This window comes from Penicillium daleae (assembly GCF_028827525.1).
Source record: "Penicillium daleae strain IBT 16125 chromosome Unknown utg000009l_segment0_segment0, whole genome shotgun sequence".
NCBI classification, from domain to species: Eukaryota; Fungi; Ascomycota; class Eurotiomycetes; order Eurotiales; family Aspergillaceae; genus Penicillium; species Penicillium daleae.
In genome coordinates, this window is record NW_026623157.1 from 1,365,204 (window position 1) to 1,390,153 (window position 24,950).

At 51.2% G+C, this 24,950-nt stretch overlaps 12 protein-coding genes across 12 annotated transcripts; 5 read left to right on the forward strand and 7 right to left on the reverse strand.

Annotated features, from left to right (window-relative positions):
- Positions 1–52: 52 nt before the first annotated feature.
- On the reverse strand, positions 53–2,041 carry kexA (serine-type carboxypeptidase kexA; the record flags this gene model as incomplete). Its single annotated transcript, XM_056915009.1, has 3 exons — positions 53–1,411; positions 1,478–1,838; positions 1,917–2,041. The coding sequence occupies 3 exons, from the start codon at positions 2,039–2,041 to the stop codon at positions 53–55; spliced, it is 1,845 nt and encodes a 614-aa protein (XP_056759763.1).
- Positions 2,042–2,950: 909 nt separating this feature from the next.
- Positions 2,951–4,097, reverse strand: N7458_011628 (SAM-dependent methyltransferase; the record flags this gene model as incomplete). The annotated part of the gene is made up of 5 exons (XM_056915010.1): positions 2,951–3,007; positions 3,087–3,205; positions 3,282–3,392; positions 3,480–3,497; positions 3,650–4,097. 5 exons carry the CDS (start codon positions 4,095–4,097, stop codon positions 2,951–2,953), a joined length of 753 nt encoding a protein of 250 aa, XP_056759764.1.
- An 861-nt stretch (positions 4,098–4,958) lies between these two features.
- Positions 4,959–5,667, forward strand: N7458_011629 (endosulfine family protein; the record flags this gene model as incomplete). The annotated part of the gene is made up of 3 exons (XM_056915011.1): positions 4,959–4,994; positions 5,050–5,133; positions 5,269–5,667. 3 exons carry the CDS (start codon positions 4,959–4,961, stop codon positions 5,665–5,667), a joined length of 519 nt encoding a protein of 172 aa, XP_056759765.1.
- Positions 5,668–7,643: 1,976 nt separating this feature from the next.
- Positions 7,644–9,035, reverse strand: N7458_011630 (ICE2 family protein; the record flags this gene model as incomplete). The annotated part of the gene is given in 3 exon segments (XM_056915012.1): positions 7,644–8,171; positions 8,191–8,448; positions 8,514–9,035. 3 exon segments carry the CDS (start codon positions 9,033–9,035, stop codon positions 7,644–7,646), a joined length of 1,308 nt encoding a protein of 435 aa, XP_056759766.1.
- A 1,159-nt stretch (positions 9,036–10,194) lies between these two features.
- N7458_011631 (MYG1 family protein) lies at positions 10,195–11,345 on the forward strand (the record flags this gene model as incomplete). The annotated part of the gene is made up of 2 exons (XM_056915013.1): positions 10,195–10,256; positions 10,328–11,345. The coding sequence occupies 2 exons, from the start codon at positions 10,195–10,197 to the stop codon at positions 11,343–11,345; spliced, it is 1,080 nt and encodes a 359-aa protein (XP_056759767.1).
- A 583-nt stretch (positions 11,346–11,928) lies between these two features.
- N7458_011632 (Yae1 family protein) lies at positions 11,929–12,501 on the reverse strand (the record flags this gene model as incomplete). The annotated part of the gene is made up of 1 exon (XM_056915014.1): positions 11,929–12,501. One exon carries the CDS (start codon positions 12,499–12,501, stop codon positions 11,929–11,931), a length of 573 nt encoding a protein of 190 aa, XP_056759768.1.
- A 185-nt stretch (positions 12,502–12,686) lies between these two features.
- N7458_011633 (methionine--tRNA ligase MES1) lies at positions 12,687–14,702 on the forward strand (the record flags this gene model as incomplete). The annotated part of the gene is made up of 2 exons (XM_056915015.1): positions 12,687–12,820; positions 12,893–14,702. 2 exons carry the CDS (start codon positions 12,687–12,689, stop codon positions 14,700–14,702), a joined length of 1,944 nt encoding a protein of 647 aa, XP_056759769.1.
- A 746-nt stretch (positions 14,703–15,448) lies between these two features.
- sonA (putative nuclear pore complex protein (SonA)) lies at positions 15,449–16,630 on the reverse strand (the record flags this gene model as incomplete). The annotated part of the gene is made up of 2 exons (XM_056915016.1): positions 15,449–16,279; positions 16,361–16,630. The coding sequence occupies 2 exons, from the start codon at positions 16,628–16,630 to the stop codon at positions 15,449–15,451; spliced, it is 1,101 nt and encodes a 366-aa protein (XP_056759770.1).
- A 1,051-nt stretch (positions 16,631–17,681) lies between these two features.
- Positions 17,682–18,388, reverse strand: N7458_011635 (uncharacterized protein; the record flags this gene model as incomplete). The annotated part of the gene is made up of 3 exons (XM_056915017.1): positions 17,682–17,813; positions 17,899–18,000; positions 18,068–18,388. 3 exons carry the CDS (start codon positions 18,386–18,388, stop codon positions 17,682–17,684), a joined length of 555 nt encoding a protein of 184 aa, XP_056759771.1.
- A 1,360-nt stretch (positions 18,389–19,748) lies between these two features.
- N7458_011636 (uncharacterized protein) lies at positions 19,749–20,656 on the forward strand (the record flags this gene model as incomplete). The annotated part of the gene is made up of 2 exons (XM_056915018.1): positions 19,749–20,059; positions 20,557–20,656. 2 exons carry the CDS (start codon positions 19,749–19,751, stop codon positions 20,654–20,656), a joined length of 411 nt encoding a protein of 136 aa, XP_056759772.1.
- A 451-nt stretch (positions 20,657–21,107) lies between these two features.
- On the forward strand, positions 21,108–23,159 carry N7458_011637 (uncharacterized protein; the record flags this gene model as incomplete). Its single annotated transcript, XM_056915019.1, has 1 exon — positions 21,108–23,159. One exon carries the CDS (start codon positions 21,108–21,110, stop codon positions 23,157–23,159), a length of 2,052 nt encoding a protein of 683 aa, XP_056759773.1.
- A 334-nt stretch (positions 23,160–23,493) lies between these two features.
- Positions 23,494–23,922, reverse strand: N7458_011638 (uncharacterized protein; the record flags this gene model as incomplete). The annotated part of the gene is made up of 1 exon (XM_056915020.1): positions 23,494–23,922. One exon carries the CDS (start codon positions 23,920–23,922, stop codon positions 23,494–23,496), a length of 429 nt encoding a protein of 142 aa, XP_056759774.1.
- Between the last annotated feature and the right edge of the window lie 1,028 nt (positions 23,923–24,950).

Consider the following 24,950-nt stretch of genomic DNA (forward strand, 5'->3'; position numbering starts at 1 on the left):
CCCAAACAAGAGGAGCCCTAGCCCACCGCGCCGAAAGATGCAGAGTTCGAAATCATGAAGATGATGACGCCGACGGCTGGCGGTGGTTTCCAGTTCCTCCAGTCTGACGATGCACCTCATCCTCGTCCCCACTCAAATCCTCGCCAACAACATAATGGTCACGCTCGAGGCCGGGCGAATGCAGAGCATCCAACTCAGACTCATCAAAATCACCAGCCTCGACATCTGCAGCGGATCGCTTATTATGGAAGCGGTCGAGAACGGATCCGCCCCGGATATCGGGGTTCTTGACACCGCGGTAGCCGCTGTGGGCACGACGCGAACGCCAGATGAAGAAGCCCCAGATAGTAACACCAATGATGACGACGACGAGGATAGCCTCGCCGGACTTGGTATAAGCGTGGAGTTCGGTCTCCTTCAGCTTCTTGTGCTCCTGTTCCTCGGCGGCGGTGCTGTTGGGGTGACCACCGACGGAAGTCTGGGGCAGTTTTTCTCCGTCGATGCGAGAGTCGGTCGGGCGGCCGCCGATGCTGGCGATGTCGACCCTCATGAAGCGGTCGAGCATGTCGCGGGTCTGGCGGGGCTGGTCGAAGGGCACCATGTGGCTGGAGTTGTAGAATAGAACGTAGGTTAGATTACGCGCGTACTGGTAGATACCGGCCGGCTCGCCCTCGAAGGTCCAATCATGGCGCGGAGCCCAGACGCCCGGGTCCGTCTCGAAACCGGTGGCACCCTTCCACTCCATGTTGTGGATCAGGGTCTCTGTACCAAGATGGTTGCAGATCAGATCCTGATCACCGCTGAACAGGAGGACGTTGATGTCCGATTCCAGCAAAGCGGGAAGCAACTTGACGCCTGGGGTCGAATGGGTGGCGTGGAAGGTCTGGCTGACAGCAGCGTTACACTCCTGCCAGCCAGCCGTTTTAGCAGGGTTGACATTCAAAGCCCGTCTCACGTCCTGGCGACGGAGGTAAGGCGTAATATTGGCCAAGTCTGGGGGCCAGTTCATACCACACTCGGGGTATGTGTCCTGTAAGCGAATGTCATAGGTGTTGACGCATTTGCCATCCTTAGTGGTCAGTCTGGTCAAAGCCTGCAAGACCTCCTCGCACTGGTGAATGTTGACCATATCCTTGCTATGGGGGTCCTCCAGCGCGGCCAGACAGACCGAGTTTATAGCCTCGAGGTGGCGGTAGGGCTCTGTGCCCTCCTTAATTAGACCCATGCGTTGAGCGAACTCAAAATAAGCGGGAGACTGATCATAGGGTGAGATCCAGCCATTGCCAATCAGCAGTCCCTTCAAGGGCCATTTCGTCCTTCCTAATTGCTCGGCGGCCTTGTTGCGCGCCTGGATAGCCGTAGCAATATGGGGGATATACATGCCCGCATAAGATTCACCAGCTATGTAGAGCTATACCTGCATTAGCATTACATTCTCTCAAAGTGAAAGGTTGGAGCGGTAGCACGCGACACTTACATCGTCTCTCTCATACTCCGGGAAGAGCTGGAAGAATTTCTCCAAGAAGACCATAAATTGGGCCGACATTTCGTCCAGCTCATGAATATAGCTATCCGTATTCACGTAGCTGAATCCCGTGCCAATCGGCTGATCAACGAACAGCAAGTTGGCAAACTCGTCCCACGAGCCCTTATTGTATTCCAAGGTATGGTCATCCTTAAGCCGATAAGGTCCCACCTCCATCAACGCGCCATCCATCGAGCTACATCCGGGACCACCGTTTATCCAAAGAACGGTCCGTTGACGGTTCGCAATGTGGCGGTTCTGATAGTGCCAAAAGAACAAATTGCCATTGTTCTCAGGGTCCACCTCGATGTGCCTATCCGGAATCCGAGTATTAGCCAGTGTACTTTGTTTCGTGTTACCAAGAATTGTCCCGCCCGTCGCAGAAACTCACCCAGCATGCATCTTCAACAAGGGGCCTTCTGGAGCACCAGGCAGCGAATGCACATAATAATCAGCCGCGGAGCTGGCTGCTGCCAGCGCCGGGGCTAGCAGCAGGGATAGGGACCACGAGAGCATGATGACGGCGAAGCCCTTCTTCAAGGGAGGAAAGGTGGCGGATGATAAAAATGGGTATAGTCAACAGCTCTCCAGAAAAAGAACCATCGAATAGTTGTGATGAAACGTGTCAGAGTTGGTCACGTTGAGAGCTGTTCCAGGACCGCCGCGGACAGGCGCTGGCTCAAACAACCATCGGACGGAGTGAAGCAAGAGGCGAGTCACACGGAGGGAGGGAAGGTGAGAGGAGGAGAGGATAAGAAGCTCACCAGAGCCACAAAGGAAAGGGAAAAATGAAGCAGAGGGTTGGTCGCAAGACCCTCTGAAAGTGAAGCGCGGTCAGAAGAATAATGCCCATGACGGCACGAATTGCTGGCGTGGCCTCGACTCGGGCACGGGAGTATGTATGGTAAAGGTATTACCCGTATGTTACAGTTATCTACACACAAAAGCATGGACAGTACCTTGTTATACACTTTCGACCACCAGACCAGAAATACCACTGCTTGAAAGGCCCGTTGCCTATTTCGTAGGTCTATAAGATGCGCCACCGACCGATGATTAGCAGGAAGAATATAGGAGTCACCGGCTAGTGAAGCTAGTTCGTGAAGAATCTCATCATTCATTGGCAGAGAAATTGTTAATTTTCCCTATTGACATCTATTTACGGCCGCTACAACCCACGGTTTCGAAGTGTCTCGATAGCCCTTTGTTGGAACTGCATGAGTACGGTACTGTAGTTGAACTTGATCTGGAACTCTACCATGTTCAGGAACGCAGGAGGCCAAGATAAGGTGAAACCTCCTTTGGGAAGCATGGAACAGTCATAATCCCAGACTATAGTTAACTGATCGGATCATCGTCTGAAGCCGCGCGGCGTCCTTGATAGTTTTTTTTTTTCGGCGGATTGGGCGTGGAGCCTGTCCTGGCTCAGAAAAGATCACCGACGCCCTTGTCGGCATCATTCTTAATCAGATCCACCATCCCCTGAAGAAACCCACTGGTCAGCCAACGAACCACTTTGGGACAGTAAGGAATTGAATTGACGAGCAACGGCTTGACTTACATCGGGCATAATAGGCTCGCCCTGGGCATCTTTCACGTAGCGGAACGGCATCTCGGTCCGTTCATGCTCATTGATCAGGATCTCCGGATAATCCACATAGGAGATCTTCTCGAGGGGCACTGCACGAGGAGGGGTTATCAGTTAGTGAGTGCCTCCGTCGATCAGTCGAATCTGAACTCGATGGGAAGTGCTTACCTCGTTCGTGCACCACCATGCGAGTCACTCGCACGGCGGTATCCGTCGTCATCTGCTTGGGTCCAAGGCGACGACCAATGTAGCCCTTCTTTCGCAGTTCGGAAGTGCGATCTACCGAAGGTTAGTTTCCTAGGTCAATTCATGATTCACCAATTCGAAGACTGGAGAAATATGGAATATAGATCATGATTTACATACCCCGAGGCGGATCGTCACCTGTATGCCCACAGAAATCAAGTATGCCGCATTAGCCCAAATTCAATCAAACCCCCCGCAAGCCACGTAGAATCACCGAATGGCGGGGGATTAAAAATGCATTCAATAGGCATTGTAAAAAAAAAAAAAAAGGCAAGAAGGGTGCCTCATACCGAGAATACCACCAAACAAAAAGACCTCAAAGACATCACCGTCCTCCGGGCTCAACTCCGTCGCAGCAGCAGGATCCAATAAACACACCTTATCCTTGCGATCTGCAAAAATCTCCTCGACACTACGCTGCTCAACCTCCAAGCCCTTGGTAGCAGCCAGACCGGCGGGCATCTGCAGCTCGGCGGGCACCGAACTGAGCAAGAAGCGAGCACCGCTAGCATGGGACTCGCGGGCGATGGCAGCGTATTCCAAGGCGGACCATGGCCCCAGCTCGGGATCCAGGTGCTCGACCACAAAGGCCTTGGTGGCCAGGGTCTTCTGATCGGTCATGATGAGAAACTTGTAATGTTTCTTAAACCCCGAGGGATGTCGGAGTGGGGGGAAAGTTCGTCGAGCAGTCGAAGAAGCGGAAGGGCAGCAGAGTTTGGCGGGCGCCCCGTAGATCATCAACTGGCGGATCACTGGAGAGAGTGCTTGCCTACGACCAGTACATACTCATACTGCTAAATTCCATTCCCATTCTTTCTTTTACACTGTACTCTCGTCATTCTGTAGACATTGATTGTCACCCACACAGCTTACATACTAATCATACGGCAATCTGGGGGTTGAAATGAATTGGAACTTAATTTTGCCTCTTTTGCGCCGTCATTCGGTCCGTGGCCGTTGGGCCCCAAAAATGTGCGGATGCGGCGACTTTTTGCGCTCGGAGTTGGCCCGCCTGACTGAAAAGACTGCAGGAAAGGGAGCGATTCTATTGACGATCAATAACTAGGTTTTTCGAAGCTAATCCTGAACCACATCCGAAATTCTAATCCCGACGATTGAAGGCATAGCTGCTTTGCTGCTGCTGCGGCTACTGCTGTGTTCGTCACCGTCGCCTTGATGACGTACGAGGGGGGGATATGCTCATTTCGAGGAATGGGAAGACGGTCGTAAAGACACAGTCGGAGAGAGAGGAATAACATCAAATCACCGTAAGCACCAGGAGATAAATAGGCTAAAAAGGAAACGGGATCCAGGACAGTACAGGGTGTACGAGACGAGTCTCGGATATACTCTGCTGATTACCTTTCGAGTGATTTCCTGGAAGAAGCCCCGCGTTATCGATAGTCCCCCCGACTTGCATTTCCGCAGCTCCAACGACTCTCTTCATCCTCCATCCGTTTCCTCCTCCAACCACTTCTCTCCTTCACGATCATCGACTGCTTCTCCAACATTTGTCTTGCCTCATAACAACCCCCCAAAGTTCTAACTCCCCCTCCCTCCCGCTTTGTGGCACTCTCACTCCCCACAACACCATCCACCATGAATCCCCACCAGCAGAACAAAGTCGATATCAACGTGAGCCTACGCCTACCCTCCAACCACTCTCGCTCGAACTAACAACCCATCCCAGTCGATGAGCCCGGAGGAACAGCGTCTGCTGCGCCTCTATGGCAAAATGCCCACCAAGAAAGACCTGCTCCAGAACAAGCTCAAGGTGCGTCTAGTCGGGCCCTCTCCAATCATACCCAACCACCTCCCGCCCTCCCATCGAATCCCACTTCCACTTCCAAACAACATCAGCCAAATCACCCCCCCAACTAACACCATTCTCTCTCTTCCACATACGTAGGAGCGCAAATACTTCGACTCGGGCGACTACGCTCTCAGCAAAGCCGGCAAAGCCTCGGATGTCGGCGTCACCAGCATCGGCTCCCGCCACCCGGTCCCGGAGAACATCCCCCATCTCACTGCGACTTCGCCAGGTGCCGCAAACCCCGGCGCGGCCGGCAGTGGAGGTAGCACCGCGGGCATCGGCCAACAGATCCCCGGCAGTATCAGCGGACACCCAGGCTCGATCGGCTTCCAGAGCCGGTCGCCCGTGAAAGAGGGAAGCTACCTGCACCGCGGATCCAGTCTCAGTCGGGCCTCTAGGGGCCCGGATGATGATGGTGCTGGTGGTAGCAATGAGGGCACGGAGCCTAGCGTGGGCACACAAGCTGCGCGGGAAGGCGTCCCCATCCGCCAGTAATACAGGAAAGGGATGTGTTATCCTCTGAGCTGATTGGGTGGAACCTAGTCAGACTCGAGAAATGATTTGTGTCTCCTCATTCTGATGGAGCATTTTACATTGCATGGCTTCTTTGGTACCCGCTACGTTTTTTCGTTTGTGCCTTTTCCCATTGATTTCCGGTTGGGTCTGGGAGTGGTTGAGGGTGTGTTCTTGATCTGCTATCTCGCGATCTGCGACCTCTTTACTATGTTTTGTTCTCTTTTTTTTTTTTTCGGGTTCAAAAGCCTGGCGCTATGGGAATGTTAGGTCTTTTTTTCTTTTATGGAGAGGGGGATGCACTGCAGGCCAGGGCAAGCGTTGACAGATTGAAAGGTTGAAAAAAAAAACAAGTGAAAAATTCATCTTGAAAACAGACCTCGAGAAGGAATGTGAAGAATCTGCATGAAAGGAGAGACCGCCGGAGTATGGCATGATGGACTGTGGTTCTGGTTACTGGGATGTCAAGGCTGAGGTGCTGGTCTATACCACCACCCGTCAGGCCAGCCCATGCATACCTTCCTTGAAGAGTATCCGTGCCAACACCCGCAATCTCCTCATGTCCAAGGCATCGAATCAATTCCCTTTGTTCCTTACTTCTTCAGCTTGTTTATACTTGAGTGCGATTTTCATCTTCATCTTCATCTTCACCTGTGTTATTGTTACTGCCTTTCTTATCTCGGACATCCTCTTTCAAACAATTTGCATACTATCTTACGTTGTACCTCTTCCTCGTTTCTGAGTCGAATGCTCCAACTAGCCGTTTCCTGCCCTTGTGTTTTCTTACTCAAATCGTATAGCATTTGATTTGAATGTAAAAGGTATTTCAATTTCCATTGATAATATCTCTTAATAGTATTTCCGGCTCTATGAATTCACATTCCATTTGATCCACGTATAAACGGATCCCGAAACCCCGAGAAAGCCCAAGGTCCATGGAGAGAACCTGGAGACAACACAAGTATTTCCTACCAGAAGGAGGAAGTCTAGTTACGCGCACCATTCCAACCCCCACCTCGAGCTTGAGAGAAGAAGTAACAAGTCTCAAGACAAACACCCACCAATCACCAGATAGACTATGTACAAGCACAGAAATGGAAAGCCAGAGGCAAAAGGGTTGCACACATTACTGGAAGTGACGAGAAAAGTAGACGGAGCAAGCTTGCATTAGAGGGATGAAACGAGCCAGACAAGATCGCAAGCGACAGAGGGTATAAAAGTGCCAAGCACATGGCGTGGAGAAGACATGACAAGAATGTAAAAACACGGTAAGGAACATTGCATTTGGTATCATGGGGGTCATGAGAGGATGGGTGGAAAATGTTGCAAGCATGGTAGGTACCTGCGGGAAAGGAGGATGGGGAAATAGGAGCTAGGAACATAATCCTGAAGCCGAGAACAGAACAGAGGCCTCTGGGAATAGGGTGAGTGATCTGGTGGAGAGGGAAAGGTCTCCAGGATTGAGGGACAAGGGTAAATGGCTTATACATGGACGCGAGGAAAACGGCCTGTTGACACCTGTCAGGCCTAAGACGGGCTTGATCCAGATGTGCGCGAGTATAGCGTCGGACTGGGGGCTTGGGGGATCACCATGCATTGAAGGTGCAAGGACAGAGAGCAAGGAGGGAATCTCAGTTTGAAATAAGACCGGACACCACATGGTAGAGATTTTGATGCCCCATAGTTTTGTTCTCTGGGAAGACAGACTGATCATACGATAACCAGACTGCGATGCGTTTTCCCATGTGATATTGATGTCTGTGGGGTACGGTAGGGGGCCAGGAGAGGTGATTTGGAAACAAGGATCGCGGTCCGCTGCTCCAAATCATGAAATGGCGCCCCTGTAACGGAAGGGCATGGAGAAATGGAAAGCCGATCGGAATGAATTGAGATTTCCCATAAGAGGACAAATGAAATCACAATACACCCTCCGATCGGGTTCCTTAAGAATATTAAATTCAGTCAGTCTTCCAATGCCCAGCCAGTCCATTATCCAGATCATCATTCTCTCCGAGCCAGAGCTCAACTGCATAAAGACCCATCGTACAGGCAAGGTTGATCCACCTCCAGAGATTGCCTCGATCGCCGCCTTGGCTGCTCCACCATTCACCACTACCGCCCATCGCTTGCGACGCAGACGCGAAATGCTGCATCAATAGACTGGTGTAGACAGAAATGAGAATAGATGGAGCGAAGTAGCTCAGGAAGCCCAAGACCTGGCCAGCCGCGTCGGCATCATCCAGAGAGGCCTCTTGCGAGAGCGCGCGGGCTCCAGATTCCCGCACGGCAGGAATTATACGCGTTGACGCGTACAACACGAGTAACCGATACGCGAGAGAAATCAGGACTGATGGAGTGACGGCACTGAAGACGGCGGTGATGACGTTGAACGCGGCGTGGATAATCGAAGGCAGCAGGGATAGCGCGTGCATGAGGGTGGTGTACGATGCCATGATAATCGGGGGGAAGCGGGGGGAAGTCACCCACTTGCGAAGGCGAAGGAACCTGCTCGACCGGGTACGAGGGCTGGTAATCCGTAAAGATCTGGTAGATGCAGAGGACGACGTAGGCGAAGAGCAGAGAGCTCTCGACGGGGTTTCCGCGTCCACTGCCAATACCCCACGCACACAAAATGACCGCGCATGTGATAGAGACACCGATCAAGGCCGCGTCGACGTTGGAAATTTCGGGGAACTGGAGGACGCGCCAGAGGAAGTATACCGAGCTGGAGATGACGGTCGCAGAGAGAACGAGGAGGCCAATCTTTGATCCAAGTTAGAAATCGCATCACAAAGGAAACCAGGTAAAAACAGGGCTAAGACACATACCATCCAGCTGTCACTTCGCCCGCCTCGATTGACCAGCCAACGAGTAATCTGGCCTGCAGCCTGAATAACCAGTAAACTGCAGAAACCCTCCACGAGCTGGAACACGGGGGTGGACCAGCGCAACAGTCGATCCCAGTTGCCCAGCGTCACCGACTCCACCAAACCAGCCCGACCAAAGAGCCACTCCTGGATTGAACTATCCGCCGCCCTCTGCCCCGTGAATGTGCGCTCGACCCATCCACCGCTACTGTCTGCATCTTCCGAGAAGCGATTCAAAGACCAGATGAGCAGAATCGGGATCAGGATCCATTGTGTGGAGCTGACCACGACGACCAGAGAGGACCGGAACCACGAGCGGTCGGGAGTTGAGACCTTCAGCAGCGAGAAGAGGAAGTAGAACGTGGCGAGGGATAGCGAAAAGGCCAGCCCGCATACTTTGCCGCCCACATCGAAGGCCAGTGGGATCGAGGAGACGATCACGGTGAGAAAGACGGCCGACGAGAAGACGCGGAAGAGCCACATCGGGAGTGGGAGACGCGCAGCGCGCGACGGAGGTTTGGGGGGTGGTTCGAGTTGGAAGGTGATGATATGAAAGAAGGTTGAAGGAAGGTTGAAAGAGAGGAGGGGGGGAGGGCACACAACTGTTTTTCTTTTTCTCTTCTCGAGCTTATCGCCCTTTCACGTGGGCCCGCTAATTTGGGGGGCGACCAGCAGTGCAGGAGAAGGGAAATTTGGGCTCTTGGCTCAAAGGGCTTTGGGATTTGGTTTTCTGGAGAATCACACGGAGAAATGAGTGGTTGCTTTGCTGCAGGCGGTGGGAGGGTTGATCGATGCTCCTCGTATAGTGTGGAAAGGTGATAGGTATACAACTAAATTCTGCAGCAGGATGTAGTCACTCTGCATGAGTGAGTAGAACGGGGGGGTTTTTTCATTTTCCAACACACGGCCGCCAGATCGTGAGTATTGTGTTTTCAATATTCGAGCTAAGGCACCCAGAAGGGGCAAGACTGGCGGTCAAAGCACCGTATCGCGATGAGCTTTGCAACCTCAGGTTGGGGGCATTACGTGACTCGAATGTATTCGATGTGGGGATATATGCGCTATTTGACTGAATTTGCTCTCTAGGTAGGAATTTAAGAGGTCCATAGTGGTATAATCTTGATTTATTCCACCGGCAAGATGGCTATTCATTCACTGGGATGGCGTTGATTCGATAACGCCATAATAGAGGAGAGTGCCGATGGCTGATTAAAGTACCAGTACTTGTGACTAGCGTGGGTTTGGTATAGTCCTTGATGTAACTGTACTTGGGAACGAATAGGTCTGGCCAGGGCTTTTTGATGTCGAGTCAAGGCATTTATGACAGTTTTTATCCACACAAATCTTCCAACAATAGTAGTAGTAAAATACCAGAGTTACTTCGAAACAACCAGTTATATGCTTGTCCTTCCTGGCGTATGAAACAGTGCCCACGTTGCCCAAACCGGTTAAGATTAAGAGTTCAAAGCTCCATCAGGTGACCTGGCCAGGCCCTGGCTGCCAGCCCTACTTTCCCGATATGGCCCCAGCCCCGATAAGAGCGGGCAGCCAGCCAGAGCAGAGCAAATCGTAAGAGCTTCAAAGCTGCTCCTCGTTTGATATCACCTTCTCGCGGATGCTACGTCTGCGACAACTATTCAGAATGGCCGAAGAAACAGCAACCAAGAAGCTCAAGACCTCCTCGCCTTTGATTGGCACCCACAAGTACGTATCCCCGCCATCCAATGCGAAGGATGTATTTCCGAGGCTGTTTCGTCTCTAACCTGCTACCTTAGCGGTCACTTCCACGCCGACGAGGCATTGGCCGTGTACCTCTTGCGCCTCCTGCCCACATATGCCTCTTCTCCGCTCATTCGTACCCGCGACCCGGCCCAGCTGGACACATGTCACACCGTGGTGGATGTCGGCGGAGTGTATGATGCTGCCATTAACCGTTATGATCATCACCAGCGGACCTTCAACACCAACTTCCCCAAGCACAACACCAAGCTGTCCTCTGCGGGTCTAGTATACATGCACTTTGGCCGCGCCATCATCGCCCAGCACATGTCCCTTTCCGAGGACCACGCCGACGTTGACCTGCTGTACAAGAAGCTGTACACCGATTTCATCGAGGCCATCGATGCCAACGATAACGGAATCTCAGCCTACGACCAAACGGCCGTTGCGGCCGCCAACCTTGAAAAGCGCTTCAAGGACTACGGCGTCACCCTCGCCTCCATCGTCAATGACATGAACAACCCAGACCCGACCAGTCCTCCCGGCGAGCCCCAAGATGAAGACAGCCTCTTCGGCCGCGCCAGCACGCTCATCGGTAACGTGTTCGCGCGCAAGCTCCACCACGCCACTACCTCGTGGCTGCCCGCCCGCACTACCGTGGGCAATGCCTACGCCTCTCGCACCGAGGCCCACCCCTCTGGTCGCATCATGGTCCTGCCCCAAGGCGGCGTGCCCTGGAAGGAGCACCTGTACAACTTTGAGCGTGAGGCCTCAGCCGGCCCGGATGCCCAGGTCTACTACGTCCTGTACCCCGAGAGCGCGGCTGAGGACTCCAAGTGGCGCGTGCAGTGCGTGTCTGTCTCTGAGAGCAGCTTCGAGTCCCGCAAGCCGCTTCCTGAGTCATGGCGCGGCGTGCGTGACCAGGATTTAGACGGCGTGTTGGCTGCGGAAGCCGAGAAGAACGGCCGAGACAAGCTTCCCGAGGGCGCGATCTTTGTGCACGCTAGTGGCTTTATCGGTGGCCACAAGACTAAGGAGGGTGCTATGGCTATGGCTGTGCGCAGTCTGGAATAAGCAATGATGTCCTGGGAGAGACGTATGCGGAGCATCAAAAATTATGCCGGTTTATGGGAGGTAAACGGTTTTATTCATACATGATGATGATTTTCAAAATGAAGAAGCTGGATCCCCAGTTCTCTACTGGGTTCATAATGACGAACTTGAATTTGCCAAAACTTGATAGCGCCCTGTACAAGATTCATTGCGTCGTAGTCTTGAGCGAATCTACGAGAATCGCTTCTGAAGAGTCTTAGCCGTCGACCTGACCCTCGTCATGGGCCACTTTGATGTCAGAGTCTCAGGCCTGTCTGGTGGTTTCATCTTCGCCACCAGTTGTGAGTCGACGTAGAGATCATCACGGACGCGAGTCTCCGCTGAGAGGTAGGTGGCCATGGGAGGTCACTTGCTTCGCAAGGAAGCGGTGTTGTAGCGTAATCCCCAAAGTGAGGCATAGCTTTCGTCACCACTGCAGCCGCCATCGAGACACCTGCTTGTCTGAAAGATCCTCATGTTGGAGGATTCGGGCGCATCCATATGCCAATTTCTGCAGGGCAGATACAACATACTCGCATGATGCTGATAAATAACGTGCGAGACTTCAGTGACGAACATTCAGCGAGCTGATGTCTTCGATGCTGCCGGTTCCATCTCCAGGCTTTGAGCCCTCTTTCGCACCCGGTCGAGCATCCAAAGACTCCTCGCCTTCACCCATTGCGCGTTGGATGAGCTTGGCCTTGACCGCAGCGCCTTTCAAGCGCTCATCTGCATCGTTAACAGCTTCCTCTGTGTTGGTCATATCCAATGAGGCCGGGTCAAGAAGCTCCAACAAAGTAGAGAGATTCTTGGTAAGTCGGGCACTATGTGCTGGCGGCGTAGACATCTGTTTGCAAATGGATGGATCGAGAGCGATAGCATCGGCACTGGCCACCGACTGGTCCAATGGCTGTTCGGATGTCTCCGATGGATTAGACTTGGCTAGTCGCTGGGCCCAAACTAGCGCCTTGCCATACAATCGGCCCATCTCCACAAATTTCTCAAAGCCCTTCTCGACGGCGAAGACGCTGCCTTCGGTGTAGCCCGCCTCGGTGCCATCGGCAACACCGAGACTATAGCCTTCATTATAGAATTGCTCCTCAATGTCGAGAAGACTATCTAGAAGATTGGACTCCATCGGAAAGTAAAAGCGATAGGAAAATGCAAGGGGTGAGGAGGGTATGAGTCAAGATTTGGGGTAAGCAACAACGAGAGGTCATAAATTTTGATATGCGGGGCGCGCGCGCGTCACGAGATGCCCACTTTTATCGAATTTCCCGCCGAACCCCTCCATCTACGCTCTTTCAAGCTCTCCAAACCACAATGGCATCAGACCCGATCCTGCCCAAGGAGGGCGAGCGCAATATCCTCATTACCAGCGCACTTCCCTACGTGAACAATGTCCCCCATTTGGGCAATGTCGTCGGCTCAGTGCTGAGTGCGGATGTCTTCTCGAGGTATGACTCAAAATCGCACCAAGAACCCACTGCGATAATTTCAAACGATCAAAACTAACGAGTGCACAATAGGTATCACAAGGCTTGCGGCCGGCCTACACTATTCATTTGCGGAACGGACGAATATGGCACAGCAACAGAGACTAAGGCGCTAGAGGAGAAGGTCACGCCGGAGGAGCTTTGCGCAAAGTATAACAAGATCCACCAGGAGGTTTACAAGTGGTTCAACATCGGATTCGATCACTTCGGCCGCACCCCTACCCAGAAGCACACCGAGATCTCCCAGACCATCTTCAAGCGCCTCTATGACAACGGATTCCTTGGCGAGCGCACCGCCGAGCAACCTTTCTGCGAGAAGCACGGCTCGTTCCTGGCTGATCGTTATGTTGAGGGTGAATGCCCCCGCTGCCACTACGACGATGCCCGTGGAGACCAGTGCGACAAGTGTGGTCACCTCCTCGATCCCTTCGACCTCATCAACCCCCGCTGCAAGCTCGACGGAGCCACCCCGGTCCGCCGTGAGACGAAACACATCCACCTGCTGTTGGACAAGCTCCAGCCGGAGGTTGAGAAGTGGTCCACTGAGGCCATCAGCAAGGGAGAATGGCCCAAGAACTCCAAGGTCATCACCGAGTCCTGGTTGAAAGAGGGTCTGAAGGACCGTGGTATTACCCGTGACCTCAAGTGGGGTGTCCCCGTTCCTCTGGAGGGCTTTGAGACCAAGGTGCTGTACGTTTGGTTCGAGGCATGCATTGGCTACCCCTCCATCACCGCCAACTACACCAAGGACTGGGAGCAGTGGTGGCGCAACCCGGAGAACGTCCAGCTGTACCAGTTCCTGGGCAAGGACAACGTTCCTTTCCACAGTGTCATCTTCCCCGCTACTCAGATGGGTACCCGGGATAAGTGGACTATGCTCCACCACCTCAGCGCTACGGAGTATCTGAACTACGAGAACGGCAAGTTCAGCAAGTCTCGCGGTATCGGTGTCTTCGGAACGAATGCAAAGGAGACCGGTGTGGGCCCCGATGTCTGGCGCTACTACCTGCTGAAGAACCGCCCCGAGACCGGTGACACCCAATTCGAGTGGCGCCCCTTCGTAGATGCCAACAACAGCGAGCTGCTTGCCAAGCTGGGTAACCTCGTCAACCGTGTTATCAAGCTTGTGAACGCTTCCTTCGGCGGCGTCATCCCCGAGTTCACCGTGCCCGAGAGCTTCAAGCCCTTCGAGGAGGAAGTCACCGGCCTGCTGAAGCAGTACATCGAGGAGATGGAGAGTGTCCACCTGCGTGCCGGTGTCAACACCGCCATGCGCCTCGCCGAGGCCGGTAACGGTCTGATCCAGGCCAACCGTCTGGACAACTCGCTGATCGCCAATGAGCCCGAGCGCGCCGCGGCCGTCGTCGGCACCGTCCTGAACCTGATCCACCTGCTGGCCAGTGTGTTTGAACCCTACATGCCCGGAACCTCGGAGTCCATCCTGCAGCAGTTGAACGCTTCTTTCCTCCTGATCCCCTCGCTGGAGGCCCTCAAGGATGGCTGGAAGCCCGACAGCCTCAGGGCTGGTCATAAGATTGGCAAGGCGGCGTACCTGTTCTCGCGCATTGACCCCAAGAAGGCTGATGAGTGGCGCGAGGCCTTCGGCGGTTCCCAGGTTGAGCGCGCCAAGAAGGTCGAGGAGGCTGCTAAGCTTGCTGCGAAGAAGGCTGCTGCCAAGGCCAAGAAGAAGGAGAAGAAGGACAAGGGCAAGGCCCCCGGTGGAGTTGAGGCTACAGCCAAGGGTGGTGCCGAGAGCACCAGCGTGACGACCGACGGTCCCCACGATGAGGCAGTTGAGAAGATCACCGACGGCGTCTCCCAGGTCACCCTTCCCACCTCTTAAAGGATCGGACCACGAGAAACGAGTGCGTGGAAGGTCTCAGGCCAATGCGAGGAGAAGATTCTACGATAAATGCAGGCTTCCCAACGGCGCAGACTTTGTTAGAGATTTATGTTACGGGTCATAGGTCATGAATGAGATGAGCGACGTGGTTTTCGGAACTGATACTGATATACTGGACGTTGGATTTTGGCATTTCTCCTTTTTGTTTATCATACACATGAATCCACGAGAATAGGTGTTCTGGAAGAAAGAGTTGGGAGTTGCATTTGCATTTTGACATTTTGACATTTTGCTGATTTGATTGATGGTTCGATCTATCTACCTAGTACCTATTTGCTGTAGAATGGATGGGCGACTCTTCCTTTCCGTTTCTTGCCCTGTAGGCCTTGAATACCGCGCGCCATCAGAGGCACATCCCTCGTAAAGTCCTTCCTTGTTTTTTTGTCTTGATCAATTGTGTTCAAGCTCTTTCTAAAGCTTCGAGATTCATGCCGTGCATAGCTCGAATACGAGTCCATGAGTACGAAAATAATGAATGGAAACGAGCGTCCAGTTAGAAGCTCAGAAAGGACTAGGGTCAAAATAAGTCCCATTTGCAGATTTCTTTTGAAAGAATAAAGTAAAAAGCACACACGCCGATGTGGATAAAAAGGGTCTCATTAAATGCTCGTTGCGCCAATCGCGCCGCGATGCTCGCTGGGCACGATCCCAAACGTCCATCCTCCTCAATTCTTCATTTACCCCGATCACCGCTTGCGGGTACCGGGTCGAGGCTTGCACTCATCAGGCCCCACGGGGTGGAGCATGACCTTGTTGGGAGTTTGCTGGGTGTTGGCAGAGTAGCCCTTGCTCCAATCATAGCTGACAGCGTAGGCGAAGATGTTTCCGTTGCGGTTGAAGGCGGTGCTGGAGATAGGCCCGTTGACAGCTGGATATCCCTTCAGGCGGTGCTTGGCGTCCTTATCCCAGAAGTGGAAAGTACCGTCACTTCCGGCAGTGCTAAATGTGCCGTGGACGGGGTGGAAGCAGATAGAGTTGACGGAGTAGATGTTGCAGATGTCGCGGTTGGCTGGGGGATTTTCACGGTGGCACTTGAAGGAGAAGTTGGAGGCGGAATCCTTGTCCTCGACGTATTGGATGGCGCAGCGACCTTCGATACTGCCGACGGCAAAGCCGGAGGCGTCGGCGAAGCAGCTGACTACCCGCGTCTGCCACTTGAGGGGGGATTGCATGGTCTTGTAGAATTTGGTCGGGGTATCGAGGTTCACGACGTTGATATAACGGTCCGCAGTGCCGATGACTAGAAGCTTGTTCTTCACGTCCATTGAGTACACACGCTCCTGGCACTCGATGGAGGCGATAGGGGTCGATTGTCGCAGGTCCCAGTACTTGACGGTCTTGTCCCACGAGCCTGTGATGAGAAGTGGAGAGCCACCAACCGAGGGATTGGGAATCATGTGGCAACTGCGGATAGGAGCATCGTGGACAGCAACTTGAGTGGCAGTAGTCGCGCCGGCGCCGAGGTCCAGAAGACGAGCAGCTTTATCGGCACCTGCACCGACGACCTTGGTTCCGTCCTGGTGATTAAAAAGAGTCGCAGGTTAGCTTGGGGACATGAACACCTCTTGCAGAACTCGAAAAGAAGAAATAGAGCTTACCGGAGACCAGCAGCAGTTTAGCACGGGGCCTTCATGTTCGAAAAGTGCCTTTCCCTCACTCTGGCCCTGCTCGTTGATCTCGTAGATGCGGACCTTCTTGTCCCACGATGCGACAGCTAGATGCTCACTGACCGGCGAAAAACGAAGGTCAGAGATGCTGTCCTCTGGGGGTTGGTTGAGCGCAACATCCTTGGAGATGTCGCCCGTAGTGTTGGTCTGGCCTGCCGACGTGGTGGTCGTCACAGCACCAACGCTGCCGAAGAGGGACATCGGAAAGGGCGCGCCAGAGAGCTGCGTGGAATGAAGCTGTCGTGAACAAGAGAGATATGTGTGTCAAATTTGAAAGGTTTGTTCAAAGTGCACTCGAGGATATGGAGGTCTGAGCTTGTGAGACAGGGAGGGAAGTGTCGAGGTGGGCGGGTTGGAGAGGAATGAAAAATAAAGGAACCTCGTGATGCTTTTGCATTGAGAGGCGTTTTGGATGCGCGATGAGCTTCCGTCCTCAGGCAGAAAAACTGTCTCCACCGCTTTCCCAATGAGGCTCCATGAAGTACATATGTCTTGTTCTGTGGGTTATGGAACCAGGACAAGTGGAGAATGAGCTAGAAGAAAGACATAGATAAGTTTCGTGAATTTTGTACTGGATTAACTAAACAGATTCCTGTATTTTTGAGCCTCAATTATCACTGAGAGTGGCGAAACCATGAAGTTGAGGGCCAGCGAAACTGGCCTGAGACCAGGGAAACGAGCGCTAAGTGATGACAACATGGAACAGTTTTCACTAAATTTCCTACTGATTTGCTCGATTCTAGAATTATTCAAGCGTATACAACATGACGGATTAGGTACTTCGTCATCTTCAAGGTTGTCTTACTGAGCCACTCGAAGGCAACCCTGTTGCCCGATACTATGTACTATGCAAGATAAGGAAGGCATCACACATAAGCATACTGTGTCAAACAGATAGGTATAAGCAGATGCGTAGTATGGGCACTTCAAATATTTTTTTTTTAACACTAAATGTCCTATTCAAGTCCAAATTGCTCTGTCCTAGCCCGAAAGATTAAACATCGCTTTGGTGCGAGAAGCAGAGATATGAAACCGGACTTGATAGATCAGCAACGAAAAAAGCATATAATCGAAAGTAGCCAAAGATGATACCGTGAGAAGTTTTCCACAAAATACATTGCCATGGAGAGGGACACTCATGTCGTCTGCTCTTCAATCGCCGGGGTACCATGGTTGAAAGCAAAGAGTCTTTGAGTGATTGTCGAGCTAATGATTTAGAAGTTAAAAAGGTAGCTTTCGTTTCTAATTCCATTTAAAAATTTTGCACCACCACGGTCTGGGCTGTGAGGATGTCGAGGCCGGAATCGGTGTGCTTAGAGCCGGGGTAGGCGGCGTTGGCAAAGGGCGAAAAAAGCAGTTTGCCATATTTATCAAATATGGCGATCTGTTGTGCTCCAGTCGGCTTTTCAAATCGTTTCTGACTTCCGCCTTTTCGTCCTCTGAAAGTTCAAACCCCCGGAAAATGGTACAGCACCAACACTCGGTCGTGCAGTGGCCGATGCCTTTTCCTCCGTGGCATTGATGCCTCTGTGAGCAGCATCCACATGCTCGACTACAACATCCGCCGCGATCTGCACAATCCTGAACCGTATCATTGCGCATGAACCATTGAGAATCACGCCTTAAGTTATCATGAACGCCCTTGAAGTAGGAATCCAACATGGAAACTGCTCGGTAAAGGGCGTGCTCCTTCATTGGAACTTTTGAACGCGTCTCTTTGAGCTGTTTATTGGCATTCTCAAGCTCGGAATCGTCCTCAGATTGGATTTCCTTGGCCTTTTGAAAGGCTACAATCCGGTACTTTAACGCTTCCTCTCGCTGCTTGAGCTCACGTAGTACGTGCTCGGAGAGAAGTATATCAATGACTTCCTCTGGTTTGATCCATTGTGACCCGTATGATAGGACTTCGAGGTAACGATTATCTGAAACCACCACTTTCCAATAGAAGACCGGTAACATATTGGAAAACTTTTCGATTATTCTGCCAAGACAATTTCTAGTATAGTAACAGGGTGAGAAGAGCTCCTGGTATGTATTTTCGTGGTGGAAAGGGCTTGGTTTTACGAATGTTCATAAGATGGTGACATGACGAATATTTACTTTCCCCATTGCAATCTTTGAGGCCGCTACAGAGCCGCCGCCCAAAATGAAGGGATGACGTGTGAAATATCTTTATTCGGGAGCTCCCATCGTACGGCTCCATTTAAGGTACCGATATCAAAAGGAAGGAACGCGGTATGACCCAAACCGTCGACAACCGCACTTTATTAATACAATGAAAATAATCTTATTATCTGTCTGATCCTGCACCAAAATTTAAGATTAAAGCTCTGATCCATTCTATCAAAAAAACAAAGTTGAGATCAAGTCGGCTGTTAAACGTCAAGCTGCCAATCACATTACGAGCGTCAGGATCAGCCTCTGAGATAGCCGCATACTTACATGTAAATTTCCTAAGTTGTTTATTTGACAGTTTCATGGATCCATAGTTCTATCGTGACGAATCGACGGTTTGATCGAAACGGCGTCGATGAATTTGCAATAACGATCCAATGTCATGACAGACGAGCTTCCAATTGAAGTCGTAATTTAGAAATTTCATAGTAGGGGCTAGAGGTACATCCAGAGCCCATAAAAATCGACCAGAATTTGACGAGGTCAGTGAAAATGGGGCATGAAAGATATAAAGCCAACCCATACTCTCTATGGAATAAGCGAAGTTACTGCCGTGATACCAGAAGTGCCTACCTTGTACCTGCCTTCAACCCGACTAGGAAACTCCGGATGCATTCCTGTATTATGCAGACTGACAATTGACCATCGTCATGCTTATGAACCATGTATTAATTAGAGATAAGCTTGAAACTTCGACACTACCGAGTTCCTACACCTTAAGTTTGTATCTGTGGGGGGTGCAAGGCTCCAGCCACATAACTTGCAGCGGAAGGGACCCTTACAGCAGTTTCTTGTAGGCCGACTTTAATAATATCCAGATCTGCCAGGATTGGTCGGCTCGGCTTTTTAGACGGGTTCTTCAGCTTAATCGACGATCAGGCCGACATCATAAGGCCATCAGTACAGGAATCCCCTTGGTGTTTTGGTTCTGTTGGCAAGAGATATGATTACATTATTCTACTTGGGTATTTGTCGGATCTCATGCAGCCTTTTACATTCTTGTCGTAGTTACATTTTAGCCTTAAATAAAATCTATTTGCTAAATCCCTATAAGGTTATAGCACTGGCAGTCAGGATTCGCTGATAAATTTGTTGGTGGGACTCACATTGCATTACTTCAAACGAAGGAGAGAACATCTACGCCATGACACAAAACAAGGACAAAGTCTGCGATGCAAAGAATGCTTCAGAGATGAAGAATGAAGACAACGGTCTGTATGATGGTGGTCTATCAGACCACATGTTGTTTGACGACGGAATCTGTGGGGGTGTCGCTCCCTACTATTGCAATGTCGATGCAATGGACAAGCAGAAATGGCACTGTGCTGATAAGAACGGTGGGAATGGCGCCACTTGTACAGGAGTGAGCCTTGGCAACGTGGATGACCCTTGGACGATCTGCAACACGGGATTCGAGAAGAATAATATCGTCACATCTGTTCGCGAATTGTACAGGTCCGTTCAATTGCGATGCATAGTGTTCGAAGGGGGTTTGGTGAGAATGTGATGAAGAGTGGAAGAGTTATTCATTCAACTCCTTGTTGAATCGGGCTCTTGAAGCGTGCATCTTGAAGCGAATTGTTTGTCTTGTTTCTGAATGTAGAGAGAGAGCCTGCACCTAAAATTTTCAATATGGTTCCCACAGTAGGAAAACGCGTAGACAACATCACGACGACCAAAAGGTTGATAGAACTGAAATGAAGCTCTGAATATAGAGCAGAACGAGTATTAACAGAATTACCTCCCCTCAATTTGTTCGACCACACAGTTCTGTGATGCCAAAATTGGGGATAGCACAGCCTTTGAGCTGGCTGTCGGCGATTTCCGGATCTCATCGGATCCCCACCATCAAGTCACCATGAACCCTGTTTTATGATGAACTCCAACCCAATTTAGCTTGCGTGAGCCTCATCGGTCTTACCGAAGTGCACCAACTTAACTAAGATGCACAGGAGCCTCGTGGCGTGGCGCGTTCCTGGAGGCGCGGAAGATCCACTTCTCGCTAGAAATGCCAGGAACAAACAAGCGACGGCGCACGATGATAGGCGCTGAGGCCCGGTGTCTCTTGCCACTTTATTTCCCGAACGACCGCTAGTGTACACAATTCACAGACTATTGAATCCCACATCGTGTTGTGTGGCTAGTATTCCCAGTTTGTATCTTTCTGGTGCTGCTTAAGTTGTAGCCATCGCCAATTTCTTCCATGTGCGTGCTTGGGAGGCTAAGCGCAAGCCCCCATTCAAAGACACAGAACAATCGACCCGCCAATAAGATGACTGTGTATCTACCTACTAGAGATCGTAATGGATGATCAAAATCTGGTATATAATTAAACGAAGGCACTTCGAGAGCCAGAAACACTGCGGTCTTGTCGTTTCCGTTCGGTCCATCGGTCTAGGACTATACCTTCTTTTACTTGGTTTAACAACCGTCCATTCTTTTCTATTGAAATTAAACTGTTCGCTCTTTCTCTCACACTCGTTATACTATCCCACCTATCACTATGAAGACTGCATGGGTTGCCGTGCTCCTGCGAGTTCTGCTCTATGGACAATATTCCATGGCAGAGACGACAATCATCACCAGTACCGACGTGAATTGCCAGAACACCCCACGAAACTTCCTCACCAATCCATCAGTCGAGACCGGTGATATCAACCCATGGGGCAAATATAAAGGCTCAATTTGCTCGCTACCCCTCGTCATCAGGGACTCGTCGGATGATGGGAACTATGCGATGAAGATCGGACCACTTGGTGGCTACTGGGCCGCACAGCAGACCGTGACCGGACTGACAATTGGCACAACATATACACTTTCCTATGACTACAAACCTATCTCTGGAATAGCCTACGACTTGTTCATCGAACTAGATGGCCACCTCCTAGCTAGCGCTGCCCTGAGGTATTCGCCCCGAGCAGGCTGGAAGACCATCTCTGGTACATGGGAGGCGACTTCAACCTCGCACACGATGGTCATCTTAATATTCTCGCAACATGACGGCGGAATTCTGGAATTGGACAATGCCAAGTTTATTGGTCCCGAGAAGGTGTGCTCGACCAGCACCATCAGCTCGACCGCGACGGTGACTTCGACTTCCTCGGCCGTTCCTTCATCAATTACACCATCTAGTACACCTGCCCACTTCATTTCATCAAGCGCCGTGGTGTCATCGTCATCGCCCATCCGGTCTATCCCAAGCGTGATGCCCATTTCTACTCCCTTGGGACTATCGTCAACCCCATTGCCATCAATCCGACCTTCTACCGTTCCTTTGTCGCAGATCAGTCCCTCACCAATCCCCGTTTCGCTTTCTAGCATCCCCGTGTCAGTTCCAGAATCAGTATCTCCTTCTCCTAGCCTTTCTATGAGCTTTTCTGTGAGCCGCTCGGAGCTCCCGTCCTCGGCAGTGTCATTGTCGACTCCATATCCGATTAGCTCCAGGCCCATCCCCAAGTCGTCCTCGTCTGCCATTCCATTGGCTACACCTTCATCTCTGCCTGTGCAGTCACCCACCGCACTCTCTTCATCGGGATCTTCAGCCCCCCAGGGCTCTTTGCCATCATCCACACTACCATCGCCGGGATTCACCACTTCAACAATCTTCAGTACTCAAACGGCAACAATTACTGCTTGCCCATCATCAGTCCCTAATTGCCCTGCATCTGAAATGTCTACCTCTGTGACGACCGAAACTATTGTCGTCGACACCACTGTTTGCCCCATCACCGAGACTTCTCAACCAACATCCACAATTACTCAGACCAATGGCGGATCACCTACCGGAGAGTTCATTACGTCCACTGTCTTCAGTACTCGCACTTCCACCATTACTGCATGCCCGTCCAGCGTGGTGGATTGTCCTGCAAGACAAAAGAGCACATATGTCACCACTGAAACTGTCCTGGTCTCCACCACGGTGTGCCCAGTGGCTGTTTCGACGCCTACTCCTAGTGCTGGCTCGCAGCCAAATAATTCCGCTGGGGAATCATATCCCAGTGTGACCACTTCAACTGTTCTGACTACCCGGACGTCCACATTGATTGCATGCCCATCGACGGTCACCAACTGCCCAGCTTCGGTTAAGAACACTTTTGTCACTACTGAGACACTGGTCCAGTCTACGGTCCTCGTTACGATTGAGGCATCCCCAACCGCCACCGGCTCGTTGACATCTCTTCCTGCCGTGTCTACCAGCGGGGCTTCTGGCATTGGATCCATGGGTGCAAGCAAGGAGTCAAACAATGGCAGTTCTAGCGGCAATGGATCTGGCTTTTCAGGAAGTAATGCCGGTGGTGTCGCCGGCAACCAGGCAGGATCACCAAGCTCTTCTACTACTTTCTACCGTACATCGTCTTCTCCAGTCGCGGCCATGGCGTCAAGCCTGCGTCCCGGCTCGACTGCTTCATCTGCATCACAGAATACTAGCGGGGCAAGTGGAACTGTGACCAGCTCGAGTCCAGTCTTCACTGGTGCTGGGTTTTCGGCATTGAAGATGATTCCTGTCTATGACATCTTGCTGCTGTTAGCTGTTTCTATGTTCTTCCTTTCTTAGAGGAGTATCATTTCTTGATGTGCTCTGTTGATCTCGCATCTGGTTTTGGGCTCCGACTCTTCAGATGTCAAGTTAATTTTGATCGATAATAAGAATTATAATATTTCCAATATGATTAGATAATGGTCTTTCATTTACATTCTGCCAATTACCATCACAGATATAAACTTGGTCGAGTATGTCGCGGCGCCTGGAAGTTTGTAGAATTCCCCGCCACAATTATTTCGGCTATGAATGCAAAATACCACTAAAAGATCTCGTGTCTCATAACTCTCAAGTTTTATAGTTGCACCGATGGCTACTCAGCTATCATAATAGAGGCTCGTTTCTTCTATTACAATGCCTGACTGACAATGCTTTTCAACTCGGCAATCGCAGCCCGAACTGTATCCATCGGCGCGCTTTCTTCCTCAAGAAAACTGCCCGCTTCAAACAAATGCGGTTGTCCCTCGGCCATAAAGAACTTTGCCTTCTCACCAAGTTTACTTGCAGCTGAGACACACACGTCCTTATCAACATCGACATCAGCATCTCCTTGAATGAAGATAGTCGGGGGCCAAGCATTCCACTTTTTACCCTTCTCCAAAGTCCAGTCAAATCCAGGGTCGATATCGCCGACAATACCCTCGAATGCATTCTGATAAAGGAAGTAGTCATAAAGGGAGTCATATTTATCGGTTTCCTTTTCGGCGGCAGATTTCTCAGCCGGGGGTCTTGGGCGAACATAATCTGGGTTCTTGGCTGTGGATGAGGGCTGCAGCATCGCGGGAGAGAATGACCAGGGGTCGTATTCTGGAGCGGTACCAACAATTACGGGACCTTTGAAGAGGTATTCCACTTCGCTCGTTGGGATCGGAGTCGGCGAGAGTTGAACTGATGAGCGGAAGAAGGGGTGGTGAAACGTGGCGATTCCACTGATAGAGAGTAAAGCTAGTGGCGGAGGTTGTAGATGATGAGGGACCAAACTGGCCATGAATAATCCTTTGAGATAATCAGTTTCAATCAAATTTGGGTAAAAGTCATGCCATCACGAAGGGGTGTTTCTAACCGGCACTGGCTCCACCAACTATGACCTTTCTATCTGCACTACCCAGCTTTCTGGCGAATTGATACGCAGCCGTGACATCCTCCAGCAACTCTTTGCCTCCTACACGAGGAACTAGTCGATAGCTCGCGCTAATCAGAGGCCACTTTTGCTCATAACAATTCTATGAGAATAAGAAGGTCAATATACGACAACTCCCCAGGACTAAAAACACCCTTTTCTCACCTGAACAAGCCAAGGAGGGACACAAGTACGATTACCTCCAACGAGTCCACCAGCATGAAAGAATAGAAAGACAGGTGCATCATTTGCATAGTTGATTGCATCATATACGTCGCATTCTAGCGGTATCACATGGTGAGCATACTGATGAGTTATCTTTCGTAGTGGCTCCATTTGGGATGGCTTTGCACTTGAGCGTGAATGAGATATTCAAAGATCATAAGAGTTCAAGAATTCTCCCAACTATTTGTATTCAAGATTCGAAGAAGATACAGCACACGAGGTTGCATTTCATGTTTATCGTTTCGGGGGCTGTTCTCGTGTTGCAAACACCCTCGTAAAAGCGGGGGAGTGGGGTTCTTTGTGACTCTGGCCATACAAGTGTCCTGTCTCTCTCCAGGCTAGTCTGCTTTAGAACAGTATCTCCTGCTGATAACTGACTTAGCACTGTTTGTATTGTTTGCCTGCTTTGTTTGGCCTCATCAGGCCAGTTACATGCTGGCTATACATAACTAGCAGTCAGG